The 27,493-nt window shown below is 50.3% G+C and overlaps 2 protein-coding genes across 4 annotated transcripts; one reads left to right on the forward strand and one right to left on the reverse strand.

Annotated features, from left to right (window-relative positions):
- The first annotated feature begins 5,858 nt into the window (after nt 1–5,858).
- Nucleotides 5,859–7,278, forward strand: LOC114229006 (EKC/KEOPS complex subunit LAGE3-like). Its single transcript, XM_028136416.2, has 3 exons — nt 5,859–6,166; nt 6,546–6,674; nt 6,937–7,278. The coding sequence occupies exons 1-3, from the start codon at nt 5,859–5,861 to the stop codon at nt 7,073–7,075; spliced, it is 576 nt and encodes a 191-aa protein (XP_027992217.2). The 3' UTR covers nt 7,076–7,278.
- Nucleotides 7,279–22,959: 15,681 nt separating this feature from the next.
- Nucleotides 22,960–27,037, reverse strand: LOC103304863 (uncharacterized protein CXorf49-like). Of its 3 annotated transcripts, XM_054718379.1 has the most exons (8): nt 26,920–27,037; nt 26,592–26,678; nt 26,031–26,408; nt 25,000–25,159; nt 24,597–24,673; nt 24,330–24,375; nt 23,654–23,695; nt 22,960–23,067 (listed from the first exon to the last, which is right to left on the reverse strand). In XM_054718379.1, exons 1-7 carry the CDS (start codon nt 26,989–26,991, stop codon nt 23,655–23,657), a joined length of 861 nt encoding a protein of 286 aa, XP_054574354.1. In that variant the 5' UTR covers nt 26,992–27,037; the 3' UTR covers nt 22,960–23,067; nt 23,654. The 3 variants fall into 3 exon arrangements, with proteins under 3 accessions (XP_054574354.1, XP_054574353.1, XP_054574352.1); XM_054718378.1 differs by having other exon boundaries at nt 26,031–26,678; nt 26,935–27,037; XM_054718377.1 differs by having other exon boundaries at nt 26,031–26,678.
- Between the last annotated feature and the right edge of the window lie 456 nt (nt 27,038–27,493).

Below are 27,493 nucleotides of genomic sequence, written 5' to 3' on the forward strand. Positions count from 1 at the left end.
TGTGACCTTGTGGTTCATAGGTCGATGCTCAACCACTGAACCACACCATCTGGGCATAGAATAAGAATTTTATGGCTTACTAACATTTCAGATCAGTGATGAAGTGTTGAGATGATGAGTTAAGCATTAGAGGGGAGGAGTTAATTCCTAATATACCTAGTTTCTGGCAACCTTGCCAATCTTGCTTATGGTTTTTATAGCTCTTATGAGGATTACATCAGATTTTCATCATAGGTGAGCAGGTTGTCTGCAGATAAGGCAGTTTGATTGTTTCCTTTCCAATCTGGATGCCTTTTTGTGACTGGTTTCTCTCCTCATAATGGGGTTAAATTTTCTTGCTTCTTTGCATTCCTGGTAATTGTGGATTGGATTGCAGCATTGATAAATTTTTAAAAAGAGGAAACGGGGAGAGGGAAACATGGAAAAACCACAAAACTAAAATAGCAGACAGAAACATGAGGGAAAAGAAATAATGGAGATACAGTCCAATCAGAAAACAAAAGATTAAATGCCTGTCCTCATATAGCAATAATCACCCTAACTGTAAATGGACTGGACTGGACTCACCAATCAAAAGGTACAGAATAGCAGGATGCATTAAACAAGATGCGACTATATGTATCCTTCAGGAGACCCATCTCAGCTCCAAAGACAAACATAAGCTCAGAGTGAATAGGTGGGAGAGGATACTTCAAACAAATGGCACCCAGAGAAAAGTGGGTTTAGTCCTCTTTATATCATACAAAATAGATTTCAAGGCAAAAAATGTTACAAGAGACAAAGATGGACAATTTATAATGAAAAAGAGTACAATTCATCAAGAAGACATTAATATACTAATATAATAATATGAAATTCATGCACATTAAAAGGGAATTAATTAGAGGAAATATTTTAATATTGCTATTTGCCCTTTCTCTATAATAGAAGTGTCACAGGTGAAAGGAAATTAGTAAGCTGTATATGAAAACCTCCTGTCAGAGTCTGGGGTGTGCCTCGGGACCCAGACTCAAGTCCCCACCCACCCACATGCATCTTGAAATCCAGCAAAACTCAGACACAGCCAGCCCCACCCCCGTCAAGCCCCGCCAGGCGAGGGCTGCAGCCTCAGGTCCCTGGTCAAGCCCTGCCGGGAGGGGGGGGCACAGCCTCAGGTCCCCCGGCCCCAGCACTGGGGAGGGGGGTGTGGCCTCAGGTCCCCCAGCCTGGCCTCAGGTCCCCCAGCCTGGCCTTAGGTCCCCTGACCCCGGCATGACAGGGTGATGACATTTGCATATTAGCTCTTTATTATATAGGATATGCACCTAATCTGGAAGCATCAAAATATACAAAGCAATTATCAATAGACTGAAAGGGAGAAATTGATAATAATCTATAATAATAAAAGCATAATGTGCTAATTAGACCAGATGTCCTCCCAGATGTTCTGGATGAAGCCTGGGTTTCAAGGGAAGCCCAGGTCCTGGGTGCGAGGGGAAGGAAGGACTACTCTTGCACAAATTTCGTGCATCGGGCCTCTAGTACAATAATAGTGGAGGACTTTAATACTCTACTTCCACCTATGGATAGATCACCCAGACAGAAAGTCACTAGGAAATATTGCTCTTAAACCACACATTTGGCTGCGTGGATTTAATGATATTTGTAGAATTTTCCATCAAATAATGATATGGAAAGAACACTCTGAATTGCTGGTGTTGGTGAGACAGTGGGTGTGTTTTTATTTGTTTGGAGGTTCGGCAGCACACCCCTGTGTCCAAGGCTCCTTTCTTGTGGCCCGTGCAGATCCAGCAGCAAGCTGCAGTGTGGCTCTGGAAGCCAAACACTTCCTGAGAGTTGGACCACAGCAAGGGGGAGTGTGTTCCTGGAACCAACGGTGGAGTCAGCAGCTCCCTGATTCTCCACCTCCCTTTGGCCCGGGTACCGACTCCCTTGGCAGGTCTTTCCTGTAGTGTTCTGGGCCATTCCCACAGCCTCAGCCTACATGCCAGTCTTTAGATGTCTATACCAGCCCTTTATGTTTTGTAAGCACCTGGCTCTCTGTGTAAAATAGCCAGAGGCTTGCCGTATCTGCAAATGAACCGTGCCCGCTACATGAGGACACTCCAAGTCATCCTAAGATGCCTGCATCTGCCGTTGGAGTGCTAGTCAAGGCAGCAGCAGGAAACAAGTGGAACCTGCCAAGTTTTCTGCTAAGTTGTGCTTAATGAAAGGACCATGTAGAGAGCTGCGAGCAGGGGCCAGGGACCAATAAACAGTGGTGAGTGGGGGTGGTGAGTGGGGGCTCCCGAGAGCTGAGTGTTAAATCATTGGAAATTTGGGAGCTGGATGTCCAGTGCAGCCAATAATAAAAGCTGATTTTATTCTATTCTCTAAAGTAGTGGTTGGCAAACTCATTCGTCAACAGAGCCAAATATCAACAGTACAACGATTGAAATTTCTTTTGAGAGCCCAATTTTTTAAACTTAAACTTCTTCTAACGGCCACTTCTTCAAAATAGACTCGCCCAGGTCGTGGTATTTTGTGGAAGAGCCACACTCAAGGGGCCAAAGAGCCGCATGTGGCTCTCGAGCTGCAGTTTGCCGACCACTGCTCTAAAGCATTTATTGAGGTATGTTTAGCAGGTAGAGGGCTGTGCATATTTAATGTATACAACTCTACGAGTTTGGGGGTAAGCATACACCTGTTAGCCATCACCACCATCAAGAGCCAAAGTCTCCTCCCACCCCCTTTATTATTTTGTTGGGCATGTGTGGTAAGAATATTGATGATAAATCTCAACATAGCAAGTTTTAAGGATATAATACAGTACTGTTCACTATAGGCACTGAGCTGCATACTGATCTCCACAGGTCATTTATTTATCTTGCATAATTATTAGAATTTTAATTACATGAAATTACAATCCAATTATAACTTAACTGAATTATACTTCTGAAAGGTACAAAAACACCACTTTCTAATTGTTTTTACTACATGTTACTGTCACCTATGCTCTTGTAGCTAATTTTGGGGCTGTAAGGTGGAAATAGTGTATAATCCTGAGCGAGGACACATCTCTCCCTGACACTGTGTTCCATGACATCCGCTGGTGGTTTGAAATCAGCCAGAGGTAGAATATTGACCCCACAGAAATTGGCAAATGGTACAAATCAGGCCTTGGTTTATTGTCTTGTAGATTGCCTAGTCTTAAGGAAGTGATGGAGGAAATGTTACTAATGAGATTAAATGTACTTGAAATTGTGTTATTTATAGCTCTCCCAATGTGAATAGCATAAAAATGTGAGGAAATGCGTTTGCCATATTCCAACATTATGATTTGACTAAGCAAAAAAGTTGCTCACATCACTGATGGATGGATGACTGTTGTTTTTGCCTTACTCATGAACATGAATGAAAATATCAAGTGACAATCATGTCAGGACCACATTGGCAATTACAGATTGGCTACAGATATAGGAGTTTGGCAAAAGTCAACTAAAACAATCTGTGAGAATCCATGAAGTCTATGAAATTTACAATAAATAGTATCTTATATTTTATTATACTTTTATATTGGGGGTACGACACATTCCTTATGGGACTCAGAATCATAACAGAGCTAGAATGCTAATAAACTTCTATACATATGTATATGCATACTTTCCAATTTCCCCACCTGCCCACACACCAAGAACAAGTTGTCAAACATTTACCAGCATGCCACAGCCACCAAGGGGTGGTCAGGCACCAAAAAAAAAAAAAAATTTCTCAATTTATTCATTCTTTGTTAAGCCTCAGCTGAGGAAAAGCCATCTTCTCTAGAGCAAAGCCTGGGCTTAAAGGGGCGGGGACAGGGGTCAGTGTTCCTGCATCCCCTGAGAGCTGAGGAATGCAGCCACTCCCAGAACTGCAGGGAGTCCCCGAGGAGATGGGAGGAGACAAATACCCTGGCTTCTAACTCCTCCCACCCTCTGGTCTCCACTGGCTGAGCCCAACTGGCGTCCTGGACAAAGGAGCTTCCTGAGTGGTGCCATCCACCTGGGGCAGCTCTGGGGCACAGAGCAGGGCTGGGTAAGGACAGTCACCAGAGCAGCAGGTAGAAGGGGGGCCCAGAGGCAGCAGAGAGGAACCCAGACATGGCCTGCGGCCCCTCCTGTGCCTGAGATGTGAGGGGTGGGGCCTGGCACAGGAGCAGGAGCCGCAGCAGCCCTGGAGTGGTCAGCTGGGGAAGCAGGGTCTCCCAGGCCCCAAGCACTGGGGAGGGAGGGCACCCCAAGGTGAACTTGAGAGAAAGTAGTGTGGACTTCCATAGCTCCTGTGATTCCAGGAGCTTCCTGAGGGCATTGGGATCTGGATTGCTTTAACAGATTCTTATCACAAAATCTTAGTGCACTGTCTCTGTCCTGTCCCGCAGCTGGGAGTACCTGTGAGACCCGAGCACCTCCTCCTGTCACACCTCTCCCAACAGCTAGCGTGGATTCGCCATCAGTCAAGATGCTGTTTCGACATCCATCTGTGGCTCCCCGTTAAAAATAGTCACAAACACAGCCCTGGCCGGTTTGGCTCAGTGGTTAGAGCGTCGTCCTTCGGACTGAAAGGTCTCAGGTTCGATTCCGGTCAAGGGCATGTACCTTGGTTGCGGGCACATCCCCAGTAGGGGGTGTGCAGGAGGCAGCTGATTGATGTTTCTCTCTCATCAATGTTTCTACTCTCTATCCCTCTCCCTTCCTCTCTGTAAAAAACCAATACAATATATTTTAAAAATTGTCACAAACACATAGATGGAGTCAGGGAGGAGCACTCTGCTATGGACTGAATGTTTGGGTCCTTCCCCTGCTCCTGTAAAATCCATGTATATTGAAGCCCTGACCCCCAACCAGATGGTATTTGGAAATGGGGCCTTTGAGAGGTAATGGGGCTTAGATGAGGTCATGAAGGGGGGCCTGCACGAGGGGATGAGTGCCCAGCCCTGAAGACACCCCTCACGACTAACCTCCCAATCTGGGGGACACCCCTTTTCTTGGAAATCACGGGCTTGCCCTGATGCTTCCGTTCAGTCTTTGGGTTTATGCGGGGGAGAGTCAGGGGGTGTTGAGGTGGGGCGGTAGCCCTTCTTGCCCGCCTGGAGCAGCACGGTTTGGAGCTGCGGGGGAGTGGAAAGCCTAAATTAATCTCTTGGGGTCTCCATGGGCACGGGGGCCCTTTCACAGCCCGTCCTCAGGGGCAGTGAGTTTCTGGGCTGCCCCGAGGGAACTGGCTGCTTGTGGGACAGGAGCCCATCAGTACATTTGGAGAAATACTCTTTATCCTCGGATTCCTAAAAGGTTGAGGCTGGCAGAGACTTTTAATACGGCCAGCTTTCCCCCAGCGGGCCACCCGCCCCTCGCCATTTACTGATGGACACACTGTGTGCCCACAGGGACCTGGACCATTTCCTTCCCTCAGGGCACGGCTCTGCAAGGCCGAGGGACGGTGTTCCTGCACGGCTAAGGCGGCCATGTCTTGACCCTGTTTCCCCGGCCACATTCTACCCACCTTTCTACTCCCCTTCCGGTGCACTCACTCCGCCTCCCAGCACCCAGGCCGGTCATTCCAACCTGGCTCTTCCAGGATGGGCGGGGCCCGTGGGCGGGGCCTGTGCGCGCCACGCACAGAGGGGCGGGGCTTCGAGAAGACTCCCAGCCTGCTCCTCACACGGGATCTCCCAGCCGGACAGACTGCAGACAGGAGCCAATCCAGTGCCAGGAGCCCCACCCCCCTCGCCCCCCGAGGTCTGTGTGCGCAGGCGCAGCCTGAGAGGGCGGGGCTTCTTTGGAAGGCCCATTGTCTCAGCGTGAGTGAGAGGAGATTTCCGGTTTGTGGCGGGCAGCGCAGCCATGCAGGCACCAGAGGAGGACGACGACGGCAGGGGCGGCGTGGAAGGTAGTGCCGGGTCACCCAGTGGCCCAGAGGGTGCCGGGTCACCCAGTGGCCCAGAGGGTGCCGGGTCACCCAGTGGCCCAGAGGCTGCCGGGTCATCCAGTGGCCTAGAGGGCGCCGTGGGCCCTGGGGACCAGAACAACCCCCGAGAGGAAAGCCCTGCCGCTGAGGGAGCCCCCGAGGCCGAGGGGGCCTCGCAATACTCAGCCGAAGCTGCCGTGGCTTCTACCTCCCACAGCGATCTAGGAAGCCCATTGTCGGAGTTGTATCTTTTCCGTGGAGCCCCCTCCCGTGGGAGGAAAGGGAGAGGGGATGGGCGGGAGGTGGGGGGAGGGGGGACTCAGGCGGATGGGCAGGATAGGCTTCGGGGGCTGGGGGTCCGGGGGGGGACATCTGGGAGGGCAGAGGGGGCTTATGGAACCTAGGTGGCTGGGGAAGCAGCTGTGGTGGCCTGGAGACGTGGGGTGTGGCCTGGAGACATGGGAAGTGGCTCCCGAGGGGCTGTGGTCCAGAGTCCTTGAAGGGGCATCGTGGAGGGTCTTGGGGGGCCTGAGGGGGGGCCTGGGGCAAGACCGGCCTCCGCGGGGCAAGGGGGCCTGAACCACAAAGTCTGTGTGGATGGAGCTTTTCCTTAACCCCACCAGCACCCTCACGGTGCCTTTCCTGTCCTACTTGGAAGCGGAGGTGGTCCGTGGATACCTGATGGCAGGTGCTGAGACCCACCACGGGAGGGTTCACTGGGACCTGACCGTGACTGGCTGTGACCTATTTATGTAAGTTCCAGAAGGGACTGGGTGGGAATAGCAGCAGGGGGCGGGCGGGGCCGATCTCTGGCCCAGGGGCGCTCTGTTAGCGATGTGGGGACCCCAGAAGGGTCGTCTAAGGATGGCCGTGGGGCACCGGGTCATTAGAGGGTCTGGCAGCCTGAGGACCTCTCTGATGAAGGAGTTGGTCGAATTGCCAGTTGGGGGAGGGGTTGGAGTGAGGAAGGTGCCGAGTTATCGCCCCTAAAATGATTTTCTTCTCCCCTCTTAGCCGATTAGCTTCTGAAGACCCCGACCTTCTGCAGATTTCTACTGCTTCATTGCTCGACCGGCTTTCCATCGCTGTGCAAATCATGCAACACTTTGTCCCTCCGTTTTGTGTTAGGCACCATCCCCAAAATGGGTCTTGAGGCCACAGGAGTGTCCCGTCCTAGGATGTACATCCTTCCCTGGGACCATGGTTTTTGCAGTAGCTGCCATTTTATTTGGGGGTGTGGGGTTCGTTTGTTGTTTGCCTACACTAGCCCTTGGGCACTCTCTGCCCTCTTGTTTAATTGATGCTTAAATATTGCCTAACTCAGGTAATAAAAGTGAGCTACTCTTTTGTATCTGAGTTTCTTGTCAGCGTCCAGTTTCTCTTGCCTTTGTCCTTGGGTTGGAGGGGAGGTTCTGGGTTCAAATATTCAAGTAGTACAGGCAATGGAAGCCAATTTAGGAAATAGAAACCAATGAAAGGTACTTGGATCTTATCATTGCACAAGTAAGATTTTTCAAGGTTAGCATTGATTTTTTCCCCTTGAAATTTTCTCATCCAATATCTGGGCCTACATCTGTCAAAAAATTCTTCAAAAATATCTTATTGAATGGTTGCATAGAAGATACATTTTAATGGTATTGTTCATTTAAATCATTTCCATTTCCCCCCATTATAAATAACTAGAGGCCCAATGCAGGAAGATTCATGCAAGAATGGGCCTTTCTTCCGATGGCTGCTGCCGGCACCGCCTTCTCTGGCCAGAGCCGCCTTTCTGCCTCCCCACGCTGCCCAGAGGCTTGGAGCGGCTGGGGCGGTGTGGAATGCCTGCGTCGTCGCTCCGCCCCCAGCCGCTGGGCACCTGCGTGAGCATATTAACCTGCCATCTTTGTTGGGTTAATTTGCTGGTGGGCATTGTGAAAGTACGGTCAATTTGCTTCTTTCTCTTTTATTAGTGTAGATGTATTAATGAGATTATGGTATATGATCTCTGCCTGAATGATTGTTTCCTTTAGATAGATTCCAAGAGGTAGATCTACAATACAAAATTACTCTCCAGCCCTGTCTGGTTTGACTCAGTGGATAGAGCGTTGGCCTGCAGACTTAAGGGTCCTGGGTTTGATTCTAGTCAAGGGCACATGCTTGGCTTATGGGTATGCAGAAGGCAGCTGAGCAATGATTCTCTCTCATCATTCATGTTTCTATATATCTCCCTCTCCCTTCCTCTCTGAAATCAGTAAAATATATTTAAATTTAAAAAATTGCTCTGCAGAAAATGTGCCCATCCCAACCAGAATGCTGGTTTCCCCACATCCCTGTCCCTGCTGGATTTTTTTTCTGCCACCAAAACCAAACAAACCAACCCATACAATGAACTCATAAGCAGAGCAAAGAATCCAGAAACACTAGAATAAGAATTGTGTGCTTTGCTGTCCTTGTTTCAGGTCAGAGAAGAAAAGTGCTGGGGCAACTGGAAAATACTTTGGGGGAGGGGGAGGCAGTGTAGTGTAGTCTTGGAAAAATGTAATTAAAAATAAAATCGACTGTGTGCAGGTACTATGCTATGTACCTTATCTACATTATTATATACTACTGGCACAGTGCATGAAATTCATGCACATTAAAAGGGAATTAGAGGAAATATTTTAATATTGCTATTTGCTCTTTCTCTATAATAGAAGTGTCAGAGATGAAAGAAAATTAGTAAAGTGTACATGAAAATCTCCCTCCTGGCAGAGTCTGGGGTGCACTGTGGAACTTAGAGTCAAGTCCTTTCCCACCACTTGCACGCACTTCAAAAATGCAGGAGACCCAGACCTGGACGGCCCCACCCCCATCAAGCCCCTCTGGGCGAGAGCGCAGCCTCAGGTACCCCAGTGCCAGGGCGGGTGGAGCGGCCTGAGGTCTCCCAGCCTGGTGCAGGGGTGGGGGCATGTGGCCTGAGGTCTCCAGGCCTGGTGCCGGGGCAGGGGGCACAGCCTGAGGTCCCCTGTCAAGCCCCGTGGGGCAGGGGTGAGGCCTGAGGTCCCTCACCCAGGCCAAACACCATGCAGCCTCAGGTCCCTGCAGTTTGGTCGTGAAGTTACGGTGTCCCAACTAATTTGCATATCCCTCTATTATTAGATACCTAACTAGAGGCTTGCTGTACGAAATTTGTGCAAGAGTAGGCCTTCCTTCCCCCGGCTGTTGGCACCAGTTTCCCTCTGGCACTCAAGACCTGGGCTTTCCTGCAGGCACCCAGGACCCAGGCTTCCCTTGCAGCCTCTGCTTCATCCAGAAGTCGTCCTGAAGAATGTCCAGTCTAATTAGCATATTACACTTTTATTATTATAGATTCTCACAACCACTCAGTTTTGAGGCTCAGGGAAGCTAAGTAACTTTCTCAAGGTCACTCAGCTAGGAAGCGTCAGAGGCTGGATTTGAGGTTTTATTTGATTCAAGCACCCACTCTCTTAGCCACGGGATCATACCTACCTCAGCACTGCCCCCTGGAGCCACCGGGAGGCGGGGGAAGTGCCTTCCCTTCGGGTGGCTCTGGGGAAGGTCCATGTGACTAACGCCAGGTGCAGGAATGGACAAATGCAGGGAAGGTAGAAGAGACAAGAAGGTTGGTAAGAAACCCCCTTCCCCCACCCCCCGCTTTCAGGCGGCTTTCCTATACTCCCAGGTCCTTTAATGTCTTGAAACACCTCACCCGCTTTGAACTGGGGGTACAATGCTGATACCTGTTTCCCTGCACCCCGCCCCTCTCAGCTACGAAGAGGGCTCTTTCCAGGTACTTTTAGCAGCTAAGAAATAAAAAGTAGAACTAAACCTTCTGTCAACCCGGGGAACGTCTCCTTTACAAAGGTGGCAGAGAAGCAGTTTCGTTGTTGAGTACCCATTGCACCTGATGGGCATCCGGGGCAATCTGAGAGATTCCAAGGACAGAAAGAAACGTAGCCCTTTTGCATGGCCAGTACGGATCTCGTCCTCAAATAAGACAACTTGACACCACCAGGCCTCGTATATAGTTCATCCTAAACTTTCCTGGTACCTGGGGTGACCGTGTGTATCAGATCACTGGGGTTTTCTGTGGGTTTTTTATTTTAAAAATATTTTTACTGATTTCATGAATGAAGGAAGAGGGAGAGAGAGAGAGACATCAATGATAAGAGAATCATTGATCCTCTGCCTTCTGTTCGCCTCACACTGGAGCTCGATCCCGCAACCCGGGCACATGCCCTGACCAGGAATCAAACCATGACCTTGTTCATAGGTCGATGCTCAGCTGAGCCTCATGGGCAGGCAGTTCACTGGTGTTTTGGACCGAATGTTTGTGTCCCCCCCACCCCCCAGTTACCTCAAAGTTATATATTGAACCCCTAAACCATGTGGCTGCATTGGGAGATGTGGCCTTTTAGGAAGTAACTAAGGTTAAATGAGGTCCTGTAAGATTAGCCTCCTTGTCCTGGCCGGTTTGCCTGAGTGGATGGAGCGTCACCCTGCAAACTGAAAGGTCTCAGGTTCGATTCCCGTCAAGGGCACATGCCTGGGTTGTGGGCTCGGTCCCCAGTGGGGGACTTACAGGAGGCAGCCGATCCATGATTCTCTCTCATCATGGATGTTTCTATCTCTCCCTCTTCCTTCCTCTCTGAAATCAATAAAAATATATTTTAAAAAAAGATTAGCCCTGGCCGGTTGGCTCAGTGGATAGAGCGTCAGCCTGCGGACTGAACGGTCCCGGGTTCGATTCCGGCCAAGGGCACATGCTGGTGTTGTGGGCTCGATCCCCAGTAGTGGGGTGTGCAGGAGGCAGCCAATCAATGATTCTCTCTCATCATGGATGTTTCTATCTCTCCCTCTTCCTTCCTCTCTGAAATCAATAAAAATATATTTTAAAAAAAGATTAGCCTCCTTATAAGAAGGCACCAGAGCTCACCTGCACTACCTCCTCCTCCTCCTTCTCTCTCTCCCTCCCTCCCTCCCTTCTCTCCCTCTCTCCACTCCCTCCCCGTGCACCAAGAAAGGCCATGTGAGGACACTGGAGAAGGTGGCCACCGGCAAACCAGGACGCGTCCTCCCCAGAAGCTGAATTTCCTGGGACCGTGACTGTGGGTTTGTAGCCTGCAGACCCTAAGGAAATACATTTCTGTCGTTTGAGCCACCGCTGTTGGCATTTTGCTAGAGCAGCTCGAGTAGGAGGGAAATGAATACCTTGTTTCTGTATGACAGGAGCTAGTTTTGCAACTTGGAGCCAGGTGTCCCCTGAAGTTAGGCTTCTACCCTCCCCCCCCCCCCTACCCCGCCAGAAACCCGGAGGCAGGGACGCTAACTTGCTTGATGTTTCCATCGCAAAGAGCTGCTTCCCAGGCCCTTGGGAAAGATACCCCTGGGTCCGAAAGCTGGCGAGAGGCCTTGAACCATAGATACGCCCTCCTGCCGGGACCGTGGGTGCGGGCTGCAGGGAGAGCAACTGCTGAGGGCGTCTCCCCCGTTTGGAGGGCCCACCCCCGTCGCGTCCGCACCCGGAGCTTCCTCACCCCGGTCTCACCACCTCCGGATGCCTCCTGGCCCCTGGGCCTGGCTCACTGAGTGCGTGGCTCCAGCTGGTGGGTGCGAGGCCTTGGCTAGGAGAAGGCGGGGCGGGGGGGCCGTGCCTCAGGCAGCGCACGGGCGGTTGTGGAGCCACCGCTGGGGTCTCCTGACGCTCGGCCCCCGTTCCCACAGCTCCGGGTCCTTTCTGTGCCCGTGTTTGGCCTGAGGACAGGCTGCCTGCGTCGTGGAGGGCAGGCAGAGGACAGTGGGGAGGTGAGCCTCGTACTCGGAGGACCCCCTTGTCCCTGCCTATGGGCCAGCCTCGGGGACTGCCGGGGACTGAGCGCGAGGTTCATGGCAGGCGGGGGTCGGTGCGCTTAGATCCCAAGCCGTGGACTCCCCAAGGGGCTTCCTGGGGACGGGCGAGGCGGTTTTCTGCACGTGGAGGGAGTGCCAAGTGGCCATTCACGTGCTGGTTTCTTTCTCCTGCAGGAAAAGAAACGTACATGCTCTCACAGAGGCGGACAAAGAAGTCACAAGCTTTCCAAAGTAAATGCCCTATGAAAGCGGAAGGGGGGTGTCTCCTATGGTAACAGGGAGAACGAAGCCTCTTATTTTGAACCTTCCCACGTCCTTCTAGTTGCTCTCTCTAAAAAGATGGTGCCTCGCCTGGCTGGTGTGGCTCAGTGGGTAGAGCGTCAGTGGCTGGTGTGGCTCAGTGGGTAGAGCCTGTAGACTGAGGGATCCCGGGTTCGATTCCGATCAAGGGCATGTACCTTGGTTGCGGGCACATCCCCAGTGGGAGGTGTGCAGGAGGCAGCTGATCGATGTTTCTCATGGATTTTCTCTCTATCCCTCTCCCTTCCTCTCTGTAAAAAATCAATAAAATATCTTTTTTTTAAAATAAAATAAAATAAATAAAAAGATGTGGCCTCCTGCAAACTTGCTAAACTCCCTGATTAGTCTAGTAGCTCTTTTGTAGAAACCATCAGATTTTCTCTGTGGCCATCATCTCTGCAAATAAAAGGCCGTTTTTCTTTCTTTCCAGCCTTTTCTTGCATGATTCCTCTCCTCATTACTGGTTGTTGTTTTTTCTGATTCTGATAGGTTTCTGGATGCCAGACATTACGATTTCCCCCTAGTTGCTGGGTATCTTTATAGTCCTAGACGTACAGTGTGGGGCAAAAGTAGGCTTACAGTTGGGAGTATGTGGAACAGAGTTTATTCTTGTGTCATTGTTTTTTATTTATTAATTTTCCATGCAAACAACTGTAAACCTATTTTGCCCAACCCTGCATCCATTTTTTTTTACCCTGCATCTTTTTTTTAATATATTTCTTTTTATTTCAGAGGAAGGGAGAGGGAGAGAGAGATAGAAACATCAATGATGACAGAATCATTGATCAGCTGCTTCCTGCACACCCCCTACTGGGGACTGCCCAGGCATGTGCCCTTGGCCAGAATCGAACCCAGGACCCTTCAGTCCATAGCTGATGCTCTATCCACTGAGCCACACTGGCCAGGGCCACCCTGCATCTTTTGAGCTTCGTTCTGGATGCTGTTAAGTGACTTGGAAACAGTTGGAGCCTTTAGTCTGGCTCTGAAGCTTTGCTGTGTGGGCCCTTTCTGTATAGGAGTCATTTCCCCACACTGTGAGGCAAGACCCTTCTGAGCGGGGGCCCCGCCCGATGCCTCCCGAATCCTGAGGTCTGCCATCCTGGCCGCCGGGGACAGCCACCAACCAGTCCCTGTCCCGCGTGAGCGCTGGGCCGTAGCACCTTTCACCCCTTCGGTGGTCATTGCCCAGCCTCACGCAGTCCCCTCACGCACTTGTGCTGATCAGTGGTCAGTGGGATACTCCAGGGGGACCCTCTGTGGATACGCGGGGTTCTCGCCCTCTGCCACTCTTCCCTCTGGGCCTCAGCCCCCCAAACTCCAGGTGCTGAGAACTTCAGTTCCTTCTCCTAAACGCGGGGTGGCCACTGGCCTCGGCCAGGAAACCCCCTCCCCACACAGTCCTGGGGCAAAGGCAAGGCACACCTCCTGCTTCTCGTCTCCCAGACAGCACTGTCGTCTTTCATTGCTTGACGCCCCTTTTCTTTACAGCCTGTGCTTCATATATTGTGTCTGGTTTGGGGGGTTCTTTCAAGGAAGTGGCAGGGTCAGGGCAGTCCCTGTTACTCCACTTGTGTGACCAGAGTCTGCCCCTGGAGAACTGGAGAACACTGTGAGCTGGAGGGAGAGAGGTATGTCGAGGGGGATACTGCCGGTGGTCATGACGACAATGACGCATCCCACCTGACAGCGTGCAGCTGCTGTAGTGGCCACAGGGAGGGTCTCAGTGCTCCCTCCACCCATACATCCCTACCTTCTTTTTTTTGTAATTGGCCTTTTTTTCTTCCTTCCTTCCTCCTATTTCTCTGGCTTCCCTTCTCCTGACGCTCGGCCCCCGTTCCCACAGCTCCGGGTCCTTTCTGTGCCCGTGTTTGGCCTGAGGACAGGCTGCCTGCGTCGTGGAGGGCAGGCAGAGGGCAGTGGGGAGGTGAGCCTCACACTCGGAGGACCCCCCTCGTCCCTGCCTATGGGCCAGCCTCGGGGACTGCCGGGGACTGAGCGCGAGGTTCACGGGAGGCCGGTGTGGGTGCGTTTAGATCCTAAGATGTGGACTCCCCAAGGGGCTTCCTGGGGATGGGCGAGGCGGTTTTCTGCACGTGGAGGGAGAGCCAAGTGGCCAGTCATGGTTTCTTGTCTCCCGCAGGAAAAGAAACGTACATGCTCTCAAAGAGGCGGACAAAGAAGTTACAAGCTTTCTAAAGTAAATGCCCTATGAAAGCGGAAGGGGGGTGTCTCCTATGGTAACAGGGAGAACGAAGCCTCTTATTTTGAACCTTCCCACGTCCTTCTAGTTGCTCTCTCTAAAAAGATGGTGCCTCGCCTGGCTGGTGTGGCTCAGTGGGTAGAGCGTCAGTGGCTGGTGTGGCTCAGTGGGTAGAGCCTGTAGACTGAGGGATCCCGGGTTCGATTCCGATCAAGGGCATGTACCTTGGTTGCGGGCACATCCCCAGTGGGAGGTGTGCAGGAGGCAGCTGATCGATGTTTCTCATGGATTTTCTCTCTATCCCTCTCCCTTCCTCTCTGTAAAAAATCAATAAAATATCTTTTTTTAAAATAAAATAAAATAAATAAAAAGATGTGGCCTCCTGCAAACTTGCTAAACTCCCTGATTAGTCTAGTAGCTCTTTTGTAGAAACCATCAGATTTTCTCTGTGGCCATCATCCCTGCAAATAAAAGGCCGTTTTTCTTTCTTTCCAGCCTTTTCTTGCATGATTCCTCTCCTCATTACTGGTTGTTGTTTTTTCTGATTCTGATAGGTTTCTGGATGCCAGACATTACGATTTCCCCCTAGTTGCTGGGTATCTTTATAGTCCTAGACGTACAGTGTGGGGCAAAAGTAGGCTTACAGTTGGGAGTATGTGGAACAGAGTTTATTCTTGTGTCATTGTTTTTTATTTATTAATTTTCCATGCAAACAACTGTAAACCTATTTTGCCCAACCCTGCATCCATTTTTTTTTACCCTGCATCTTTTTTTTTAATATATTTTTTTTATTTCAGAGGAAGGGAGAGGGAGAGAGAGATAGAAACATCAATGATGACAGAATCATTGATCAGCTGCTTCCTGCACACCCCCTACTGGGGACTGCCCAGGCATGTGCCCTTGGCCAGAATCGAACCCAGGACCCTTCAGTCCATAGCTGATGCTCTATCCACTGAGCCACACTGGCTAGGGCCACCCTGCATCTTTTGAGCTTCGTTCTGGATGCTGTTAAGTGACTTGGAAACAGTTGGAGCCTTTGGAGTCTGGCTCTGAAGCTTTGCTGTGTGAGCCCTTTCTGTATAGGAGTCATTTCCCCACACTGTGAGGCAAGACCCTTCTGAGCAGGGGCCCCGCCCGATGCCTCCCGAATCCTGAGGTCTGCCATCCTGGCCGCCGGGGACAGCCACCAACCAGTCCCCGTCCCGCGTGAGCGCTGGGCCGTAGCACCTTTCACCCCTTCGGTGGCCATTGCCCAGCCTTACGCAGTCCCCTCACGCACTTGTGCTGATCAGTGGTCAGTGGGATACTCCAGGGGGACCCTCTGTGGATACGCGGGGTTCTCGCCCTCTGCCACTCTTCCCTCTGGGCCTCAGCCCCCCAAACTCCAGGTACTGAGAACTTCAGTTCCTTCTCCTAAACGCGGGGTGGCCAGTGGCCTCGGCCAGGAAACCCCCTCCCCACACAGTCCTGGGGCAAAGGCAGGGCACACCTCCTGCTTCTCGTCTCCCAGGCAGCACTGTCGTCCTTCATTGCTTGACGCCCCTTTTCTTTACAGCCTGTGCTTCATATATTGTGTCTGGTTTGGGGGGTTCTTTCAAGGAAGTGGCAGGGTCAGGGCAGTCCCTGTTACTCCACTTGTGTGACCAGAGTCTGCCACTGGAGAACTGGAGAACAGTGTGAGCTGGAGGGAGAGAGGTATGTCGAGGGGGATACTGCCGGTGGTCATGACGACAATGACGCATCCCACCTGACAGCGTGCAGCTGCTGTAGTGGCCACAGGGAGGGTCTCAGTGCTCCCTCCACCCATACATCCCTACCTTCTTTTTTTTGTAATTGGCCTTTTTTTCTTCCTTCCTTCCTCCTATTTCTCTGGCTTCCCTTCTCCTGACGCTCGGCCCCCGTTCCCACAGCTCCGGGTCCTTTCTGTGCCCGTGTTTGGCCTGAGGACGGGCTGCCTGCATCGTGGAGGGCAGGCAGAGGGGCAGTGGGGAGGTGAGCCTCGTACTCGGAGGACCCCCCTCGTCCCTGCCTATGGGCCAGCCTCGGGGACTGCCGGGGACTGAGCGCGAGGTTCACGGGAGGCCGGTGTGGGTGCGTTTAGATCCTAAGATGTGGACTCCCCAAGGGGCTTCCTGGGGATGGGCGAGGCGGTTTTCTGCACGTGGAGGGAGAGCCAAGTGGCCAGTCATGGTTTCTTGTCTCCCGCAGGAAAAGAAACGTACATGCTCTCAAAGAGGCGGACAAAGAAGTTACAAGCTTTCTAAAGTAAATGCTCTACGAAAGCGGAAGGGGGGGTGTCTCCTATGGTAACAGGGAGGTCACACTCGTTCTTGCCGTTTTGGAGGTGAGGCTTTTTGTTTGGCTCTCTAAGGTCCCTCAGCAAATTTCCTAAACAAAAACTGAAATCTGCACGCCCCCTCTGGCATTGCCCTCTGCCCCATGGCCTCACTGCCCACCCGGGGCAAGTTCAGGTGCTGGAAGCAGAACCAGAAGCAGCCTGGCACGTGGGACAGGGGCTCTGAGCGTGGGCTCTGGAGCCAGACTGCAAGGGCTCAGTCGAAGGCCCCCTCCCTGAGAGCTAGGTGACCTCTGACCTATAGCCACCAGCTCTGGACCTAGGCTTCTGGGTCTGGCGACTGGAGATGGTAGGACACCTACCTGGCAGCGTTGTCTTGAGAATTCAAGGGACTGTAATTAAAGTGCCTGGAATAAGGACCCATATAAAGTCAGTGTCGTGTAAAGGTTAGCAAACGTACTTCATTGTGTTGGCGTTGTAGCCATCACTATTTGTTCTAGTTACTGTGGCTGAATAAGAAATCACCCCAAATGTAAGTGACTTAAAACAATCGCATGTTGTGCACACAGATCAGAGTCTGTGGGTCAGGACATGGGATAGAGGGGAGTGGCGATGTGTTTGTTGTCTCTGATCCACCATGTCTGGAGCCTCCGCTGGGAAGACTCAGGCAGGTGTGAGCTGAATCCTCTGAGGGCTCCCTCCCTCCCGTGTCCTGTCGTTCTGGCACGACTGGGAAGCTGGGGCTCTGTGGACCCGAGCACCTCCCCACAGCTTCTCCATGCAGCTTGGCTTCTTCACAGCATGGCAGCCTCAAGGTGGCCCATCTCCTCTCAGGCAACTCAGGGTTCCCAGAGCACGTAGTCCAGGGAACAATCCAGAAGCGGTACCACCTTCCACGACTCAGCCTTGGTAGTCACAGCATCACTTCCACTGTGCTGCATTAGGGCAAGCAGTCATGAGCCAGCCTACATTAAAGGGCCAGGGACACAGACACCCCCCCACACACACACACACACACACCTCTCCAGAGGAGATGGCAAAGACATTTGTGCAGCAGAGATCGTGGGAGTGAGTATTGTTATGTCCATCACTTGGAAAAGACACTCGGCCACACTGTTGTAATGATTGTCATATGCTCGTGTTGAGATACGGCGATGAATCCGTTCTCTCCACTGGAACTAGGAATGTTCATTGTGACGTCAGCAGGTAAGGCTATGGCCTGGGCGGTGTGTGGAGATGTTACGGTCCAGGCAGGAGTTTGAAGGGGCACCCATCTCTTTCTCCACTTGGCTCACAGCCCACTGAGTGTGCCATGAAGTCACACCCGTGCATGTACAGCCACCTAGTGACAAGGGCCTCCAACTGCACATTTTCTCCTCTTAGAAGTCACAGGAGCCCTTGTAGTTCCACCCAACAAGTCATTCTTACACCAGCAGGAGGTGAGCATGCCATCCCTTCTTTTTTAAAAAATATATATATTATTGACTTTTTTACAGAGAGGAAGAGAGAGGGATAGTTAGAAATATCGATGAGAGAGAAACATCGATTAGCTGCCTCCTGCACACCTCCTACTGGGGATGTGCCCGCAACCAAGGTACGTGCCCTTGACCAGAATCGAACCTGGGACCCTTCAGTCCGCAGGCCGACGCTCTATCCACTGAGCCAAACCGGTTAGGGTGCCATCCCTTCTTGATGACACTCTCCATAAAGCAGCACCCTCAGAAAATGCGGGGTGCTTTGTGATTAGCAGTTACTTACTGGGTCCAGCTGGGGAAAGCCGAGACTCCCACTCACACTGCAGGAGAGGGAAGCAGAGAACCCAGCTGTCACCGTCCCCCGGGGCAACTGGACCAAGTGCTCTCTGAAGGCCGGCTCTGGGGTTTGGGTAGCGGCTGCCGGGAAACCATTTTTACAGGTGACGCCTGGGTAGACCGTCACTTCTGATGGTCTCCAGACCCAGAAGAAACCTTCTGGCCTCTCCCTGAACTTGCTGATGGGGTCCCTGAGTGCAGGTAGCTAAAGGGTTGAGATGCCAAGGAAGCCCAACTGGAAACGTATTCTGAAAGTTAGGGAAGTACAATGGTAGTTGTATTCCCAACTCACCCTATCTGTCGAGAATACAAGAGCACCAATTCCCTCCCAGTTCTCATGGGGAGACCTGAGATTGTTTGGGAAGACTTGGAGAACCACAGATCCCTCCAAAATGTCACCCAGCTGAGAGTTCTGTAAGTCTTGCTCCCAACATTCTCAAGAAACCAGTGGGTTGTTTTTTTCTGTTTGGAAGAACAAATATGCAAGAATAAAACCTGATGGGTATTTATAATTTGGTAAATATGACATTTCAACTCAGTGGGGAAATATGGGTTAGTCAATAAATGGTGTTGGCACACCTGACTAAAACTTTGGAGAGAAAACAAATTAGATCCCGATGTCCTTTATCACTGAAATAAATTTTCCGTAGATTAAAATGTTAAAATACTAAAGGATCTTGTGAGTGGAGAATTTTATCATCACTTTGTCAGAGGACACAACATCCAGGAAACATCATGAAAAAATTGATCACTTGAATATATTTACATTTTTAATTTATGCATAGAAAAGGACTGTGAACAAAGTTAAAATGCAGCAGTGAGGAGGGAAAGTATTTTCCAATTAGGATAAAGATTTGATATTCTGAACATGTACAGAGTATTTACCCATCAATATGAAAAACATGACTGTCCCAAATAGACAGTTCTCAGACGACGATACGCCACCGGGCAAATGTCACACACATTATCATTCAATTACATTGAAATCAAAAGGAAAGTGCAACTGAGATTATTTTGGTACCACTCTTCATCAAGCATGGAACTGAGATATGATTTTGGTCACTATGTAAAAGATTGGACATATTCTGTGTGAGGAGGGATATAGGGAAATGGTAACTTTCATACATAATTGGTTAGAGTTCAAATTGGTTCAAAATTTGGGAAGCAATTTGGTGATACTTTTAAAAGAGCTTATTATCAACCTAACAATTCCCCTTCTAAATGTCTATTGCACACACAAAAAATATGTCTATCTGGTTTTGGAATAGGATAATGGTGACCTCATTAAAATGAGCTTGGGAGTCTTCCCTCCTCTTAAATTTTTGGAATATTTTGAGAAGGATAGGTGTTCGTTTTACTCTGACTATTTTATAAAATTCCCTTGTGAAGCCATCTGACTTTTATTTGTTGGGAGTTTTTGTTTGTTTGTTTGTTTTGCTTTCTGCTTCAGTTTCACTAGTTGTAATCTGTCTATTCAGATTCTCTGATTCTTCCTGATTCAATTTTGGAACATTGTATGATTCTAGGAATTTATCCATTTCATCCAGATTGTCCAATTTGTTGGCATATAGTTGCCTGTAATGTTTTCTTACAGTTTATTGTATTTCTGTGGTGTCAGTTGCTACTTCTCTTTCCTTTCTGATTTTATTTATTGGGGTCCTCTTTCTCTTTTTCTTGGTGAGGCTGGTTAAAGGTGTGTCAATCTTGTTTATCTTTTCAAAGAACTAGCTCTTGGTTTCATTGATCTTTCGTGTGTGTTTTTTAATTGCTTCATTAATTTTGCTCTGATCTTTATTATTTCCTTTCTTCTACTCATTTTGGGTTTTGTTTATTGTTTTCTTCCAAGTTCCTTTAAGTGTAAAGGTAGATTGTTTATTTGAGATGTGTTTTGTTTCCTGGGATAGGCCTGTCATGCTATGAATTGCCCTCTTAGGACTGCTTTTCTTATATTCTATAGATTTTAGGTTGTTGTGTTCTCATTTTCATTTGTTTCATGGTATCTTTTATTTCTCCCTTGAGTTAATTTTTAACCCATTCATTGTTTAGTAATATGTTATTTAGCCTCCATGACTTTGTGTGTTTTTCAGTCTTTTTCTTACGATTTCTAGTTTCATACCTTTCTTGTCAGAGAAGACGCTTGATATAATCTCAATCTTCTTAAATTTATTGAGACTTTTTTGTGTCCTAACGTGGTCTATCCTAGAAAATATTCCATGTGCACTTGAAAAGAATGTATAGTCTGCTTCTTTGAGGTGAAATTCTCTGAAAATATCAGTTAAATTCATCTGATGTAGTGTGTCATTTAAGGTGACTCTAGTCTGCGCTGTCCTCCCTCCAAAGGAGCCCAGGCTGAGTGGCTGTGAACAAAATTTTGTACATTTCCCTTTAAGAGGTTGCCAATGTCTCAAGCGAATTCCAATTCTCCTTAGTGGACATAAACCCCACTGCTTTGCACAGCCAGCTGTATGTGGGCACCTCTTCCTGGCTCTGCTGCTCTGGTCTGGGGAGCCCATCTTGGGGTTTAGGTTCCATGCTTCTCAAGGGGAACCCCTCGAAGATGAGATATCCCTCTGGAACCTCAGCTGCCATCTGTGGGAGCTGGACAGCCCTTTTTGCCCTCCATCCTTCTTACCATTCTTTTTTTCTTTTTAAATACATTTTTATTGATTTCAGAGAGGAAGGGAGAGGGAGAGAGAGATAGAAACATCAATGATGAGAGAATCATTGATCAGCTGCCTCCTACATGCCCCACACTGGGGGATCAAGCCTGCAAACCGGGCATGTGCCCTTGGCTGGAATCGAATCCATGACCTTTCAGTCTGCAGGCCAACACTCTATCCACTGAGCCAAACTAGCTAGCCGCTTACCTAGTCTAGGGTTTACCAGTCTTGATGTGGCTTCTTATGTAAGTCCTTGGTTATAAGACTCCTCTTCAGTTAAGTGTTCACAATAATTATTCTTTTTCAAAAATATATTTTTTATTGATTTCAGAGAGGAAGGGAGAGAAAGAGAAACATCAATGATGAGAATCATTGATCGGCTGCCTCCTGCATACCCTCTACTGGGATTGAGCCTGCAACCTGGGCATGTGCCCTTGACTGGAATCAAACCCAGGACCCTTCAGTCAGCAAGCTAATGCTCTATCCACTGAGCCAAACCAGCTAGGGCCAGGATGATTATTCTTTAATTTAGTTATATTCCAGTGTGGTCCTGGGAGGAGGTGATGGTAGATTCCACTTACTCTGCTGCCATCTTAAAAGAACCATACTTTTATTTTTTATGAAAGACTAATCCGTTACCCCTAATTAACCATAAGCTGCACATTTCCTTTCTGGAAATTGGTTTAAATCCGATTTTTAAAATTTTTTTAAATGTTTATGAAGATATTTTTCCTGTATGGGAAAATATAGAAACAATATACTTTTCAGCTCTGACAAAGCTTTCAAGATAATGAAAAAAAGCAGGATTATTCAGAGAAAGATAATCCAAATAAAAGCAACTTCTCTATAACACCAATGAATCAAATCTCTGTACATAGGTAGGTGCCATTAAATGTGACCAGGGCTGGCCTCCTGCACGTGGTGTGCAGCCTTTGCATGGGGCCCTGGTATCAGAAGCCCCCTCACCTCATGTGTGGTTCAATGCTCTGCTGTTGCTGTCTGAAATTCTTCATCATTTTATATCTGAGCTTCTGTTATATAAGTGAAGTCTGATGGGAAAATGGAGCTTGTGTGTGAGCAAAGGAGATAGGCTGGTTTCGGCACACAGGTGTGCGGGTCTAGGCACATGGGCACGGAGGAAGTAGGCAGCATGACTGACATTCATGCGACAATCCTGGGTAACATGGGGCCCTAATGGGGTGGCAGGGTGGGGCCTGGGCCCAGATTGGTGGTAGCAGGGATATAAATGATATGAAATCCCTGACCCCTTGACCATCCATTTCTATTTACCTGTGAGTTGTTCCACAAGTTGGCCCAGAGTCAGCAGAACAGTTTCATGTCCCCCTTTTTGTTCCACATTTCTCTATGCTGTGACTTGTCTCCACCTCTCTACTGAAACTAAGGACAGAGAAGTGACATGTGAGGGCAAAAGAGGAAATGAGGACGATGCGGAGGTCCTGGCTGAGTTGTCCGTGCAAGTGGTGGTACCAGTGGGAGGTAATGAATCCAGAAAGAGGACTGGACCTGGGAAGGGAGAAGATGAGTCAGTGGTGTTCTGTAATAGCTGCTGAAATGACCGTGGAGGAGAAGCTGACCGGCACATGGCAGAAAAGAAGGGGAGAGAGGGGAGAACCAGGGTGATGATCGGAATGAGGAGAGGGGAGAAAGGCTGGACCTCTGAGAGGATTTTCTTCTGCTGAGAGGGCGGTGAGGGTGGTGATGCGACCCCAGAGAGAGGGATGAGGAACAGTGCAGTGCTCAGAGGGGCAGAGCCGCCCATTCTCCACCCGGAACCTCTCCCAGAGAGAAGCAGACCACAGGATTTGAAAAGTACTTTATTATTATTATTTTTATTTCAAAGGGAAGGAGAGAGGGAGAAGATGATGGAGGGAGGGAGGGAGGGAGGGAGGGAGGGAGGGAGGGAGGGAGGGAGAGAGAAATCGATCTGTTGTTCACTTCATCCATGTGTTTGTTGATTGATTCTTGTGCCTCAACTGGGCCTTGAGCCTGCAACGTATCTGGATGACACTAATCAAACTGTGTTACCTGGCCAGGGTGAGAAGTACTTTAATTTAAAACTGCAACAAACAGCCCTGGCTGGTGTGGCTCAGTTGGTTGGAGCATCATCCTGTATACCGCAAGGTTGTGGGTTTGATTCCCATTCAGGGTACTTACCTAAGTTGCGGGTTTGATCCCAAGTTTGGGGCAGGTCTGATCCCTGGTTGGGGCCCGGTACAGAAGGCAATCAATTGATGTTCTCTGTCACATCAGTGTTTCCCTCCCTCCCTCCCTCCTCTCTCTCTAAAATCAATAGGAATATCTTCAGGTGAGGATTAAAATAGAATAAGATTTAAAAAATAAAACTGCAACAAACAGGACAAAAGATGTGCTAAACCTCAGGAAAGAGGGCATAGTGGGCCCATGGGCAAGGAGAACAGGGTAACCCATGTGGCTCTAAGTCCTGGGTTAAACAGGTTCAGCTGCTTCTGTGTGTGTGTTGGGGGCGGGGGGGGGGGGGCTGGTGGTTACTGTGTTCAAACTGAGAAAGAGCAGAGTCAGGGAGGAGCCTCCAGCCAGGGCCAGCCTCAGTCCTCCCAGAATGAGACTGTGGGAGGGGGGATGGACCACTCACATCAAAATCGTTGAAATTTGTTGATGAGGGACTGCATGGTGGCTGAAACAGAGAAAAGCATAGCCAGACACTCCAGGCACAACGATACAGAGCCCCTGCCCCTTGGACCCATGGGACGGGCCTAACACAACAACCTGAGCCCCCTATCCAAACCAGTCGGCTCCTGGACTGACCCCCCACCACCACCACCCCATCACTCGAGTAAAAGGTAGATATGTTTTCTAAATGGGAACACAGGTATGAGCAGTTCTCAAAATGTGGCATGTATCAGGATCATTTAGAACCGGTGAGGACATGTACACTCCCTGCCAAGCTGCCCTTAAAGAGAAAATAAATGTGGTATCTCCAAATGAACAGAAATTCTTTGTTGGCAGTGACAAAGTGTAACTCATATAATAAATTTCCCCATAGAGACGTGATAGAAAGATGAGAGAGGGAGAGGAGAGGAGAGAAGAGAAGAGAAGAGAAGAGAAGAGAAGAGAAGAGAAGAGAAGAGAAGAGAAGAGAAGAGAAGAGAAGAGAAGCACAGAAGGTCCCAGGTCCAGGTCTGCCAGAGTCTCCTTCCCAGAGGAACATTGATCCCTGGGCAGCGCCCTACACTCCCAGGCCCATACCACCCCATGTTCTGCACTAGGATGCCCTGGTCTTCCCCTGCCCAGCCAGAGGTTGGTCATACCAAGTTGGCTTTTCAGTTCATCGATCTCTCTCTGGAGCACAGGACACTAACCCAGGCAGCAGGAGAGAAAGAAATTGTTAGTGTATTCTTGCCTCCTTCCTCTGCTCACTCCCTCTCTGGCACCTCCCCCACCTCCCAAAGCCCAGTGGCTAGACTGAAATAGGACCTTGGGTGGGAAGAAGGTAGCCTCCCTCCAACCAGGGAGGGGGACAATATAAGTCTGTTTAACCTGGGCGTAAACCTGCTGCCCAGACTACAGAGCATTACTTGAGGGCAGTCCTGTGCTCCAGGTGGTGGTGGCTTCTCTTCTTGCGGTGGTAAATGGAGAAGTGGCCCCTGGTTACCTGAAAGAGAACACAACATCCAGCTCCCAAGCCCAGGAGAGTGGCAGGAAGGGCCCAGCAGGATGTACGGTTAGGCAGAATCTCCCTCTGTGGACAAATTGCCTCTGCTCTGCCCAGCATTTGTGCCTTTCTCCCCAGGGCGGCCTTCTCAGGAGCCATGGCTTCAGGCCAGCCCTAGTTACTCAGTCCCCCCGCCCCCCGCCCCTGGGGAGAACTATATGGGTAGGCAGAGAGGGCTGGGAGCCAGACTAGGGTCCTGAGAAGGGAAGAGCCAGACTTTTCCCTCCAAATTCCCCTCCCCAAAAGCCAAACCCTCTAGACTCAACCTGAGGGTGGGGTCACTCTAGACTTGACTCCTTCTTGGGCTATAGCCAAAAGCTGTACATGTCCAGGAACTGGAAAGGTTTTAATCTTGGGCTCTCCACCGATGCAGTCTCCAAAATGCACTGACAGGCGAGGTCTGGGCCCTCTCCTGTTTGTTGAAATCTAAAACACACATTTCTGACTGGTGAGGTGTGTGTGTGTGTGGGTAGGAGCTGGGGTAAGGCAGGGAATAGTTGAGAAATAAAAACCCAATTTTAACCCCCTCCTTCCCAGCCCCGCCTTCTCCATGCCCCCTCCATTCCAGCCGCGCCCTCACCACGCCCCTCCTTCCAAGCCCCGCCTTCATCACACCCCTCCATTCCAGCCTGCCCTTGCCACGCCCCTCCTTCACCACGCCCCTCCCTTCAAGCCCCGCCTTCATCACACCCCTCCATTCCAGCCCCGCCCTCACCACGCTCCTCCCTCCAAGCCCCGCCTTCACCACGCCCCTCCCTTCAAGCCCCGCCTTCATCACGCCCCTCCATTCCAGCCCCGCCCTCACCACGCTCCTCCCTCCAAGCCCCGCCTTCATCACGCCCCTCCCTTCAAGCCCCGCCCTCACCACGCCCCTCCATTCCAGCCCCGCCCTCACCACGCCCCTCCCTCCAAGCCCCGCTCTCATCACACCCCTCCATTCCAGCCCCGCCCTCACCACGCCCCTCCCTCCAAGCCCCGCTCTCATCACACCCCTCCATTCCAGCCCCGCCCTCACCACGCCCCTCCCTCCAAGCCCCGCCTTCACCATGCCCCTCCCTCCAAAGACACGCCCCCTCTATAGCCACGCCCCTCCATCCAAGCCCCGCCTTCACCACTCCGCCTCCCAGCCCCTCTCCGGCCAAAAACAGCATTGTGCACATATTAAGCATTTGATCCTCTTAAAATGGCCCCCAACTTGGCATCCTAATGAGAACATCAAAGGACAGAAGGGCAGGTGAAAAGCTGTTTGTGTTGTGGGTATGGATGGGTAAGGGAAAGAGGAAGATGGGTTACTCACTTGGCCCATAGGAGCAGCCTCTTTATTTACGTTGGTATCTTCCTGGGCCACCAGTTCGGACTCCCTCGGCCTACTCACTGCTGATTTCTTCCTGGAATTGTGCTTGGGCTGTTTGGACCCCAAAGGGGCCACGGGATAATTCTTAATAATCCCAAACAGTGGAGGTGGAGGGCCAGAGATTGGAGGGAAGGTTGCTGGTGCCGGGGGACCTCCCGAGATACAGGCCTGGGATTTTCTCCCCAGGACAATTTTTGAGACACAGCCAACTCGAGATTTCTTCTCCTGGGGCTCCTTCTTCCTAGGTGTAGATCGAAGCAGGAGACTAGGCCTGTCCGGTCTCTTCCCGCTGACTATGGTTGGCATTTTCTTAGCTGATAACTTGTTGGGAGAAGAGAGAACCAATTCTCTAGCAGACTGCCTTTGTATGATTGCAGGTGATGTGCGACGAATGGAGGACAGGAGGGCACCTGGCCCACCAAGGACACGCTTTCTGGACGTTTTTCTAGAACCTTTGAAGCCACTGGGCTTCACTTGGCTTCCGCCTTTGAAGAAAATGCTTACCCTCATTAGCTGTGCCTCAGGGAATTCATCAGATGACACATCAGAGGGTTCTGGATCTGGGGGTGGCGGGTTGGGTGAGGACGGCTCCTGGAGACCCATAGTGATATTCAGATTTATTTTAGTCACTCTCTTTTAGTTTTCAAGGCACCCCCCACCTCCCTCCATCCAGGCCACCCTACACCCAGGCTTCCATTATCCCTACCAACCCATAGGGACCCTTCAGCCAGGCCATCACCACCTCCAACATCCCAACACCCCCAACACACACTCGGAGTGTTCTCCCCTCCCACTCCTTAGAAACCGCCACCCAGGAAGTCCTTGTTCCCACCACTTCGAGCCCTACGGTCTGGTTCAAGATGTCCTCCAGAGTAGAATCCTCATCGTTAAAAGGGGAGTTCATGTGCTCAGAATTGGCAACCAGGCAGGAAAATCCTGCCGGTCACCGCCTCCAGACCTCAAAACCTTTCCGAGTGGTTTCGAAGCTCCGGAAACTGAAGAGCAGTGCGCACATCTATACAGCCCACCAATCAGCATGCACAACATGGAGTCCTTTGAGGACTCCCACCAATGAGGGCCGAGGGCGGGACCCTGCGTTGCTAGGAGATCAGCCTTAGCAGCGGTGATTGTTGGGGGAGGGGACCTGAGTGCCAGGTTCCAAAGCTCTGGCCCCGCCTCCTCGGGTGCCTCTGCTCCTGAGCCTCAGTTTCTCACCCTCAAACTTGAGGTAGCAAGTTCTAGTCCTCCTGGGCTTGTGAGGACTGAATATAGTGATGAATGGGAAGCATTCTAGGCCAGAAAATCGAGAGTCTCTATTCCCAAAGCAGACTAACAGCCTAAACAGACAGTAGACAGGGTTGGAAAGCTTTTCTGTGAAGGTGTCAAATATAATATAAATAGAGCCA

Source organism: Eptesicus fuscus, chromosome 1 (assembly GCF_027574615.1).
Source record: "Eptesicus fuscus isolate TK198812 chromosome 1, DD_ASM_mEF_20220401, whole genome shotgun sequence".
Classification (NCBI taxonomy): Eukaryota; Metazoa; Chordata; class Mammalia; order Chiroptera; family Vespertilionidae; genus Eptesicus; species Eptesicus fuscus.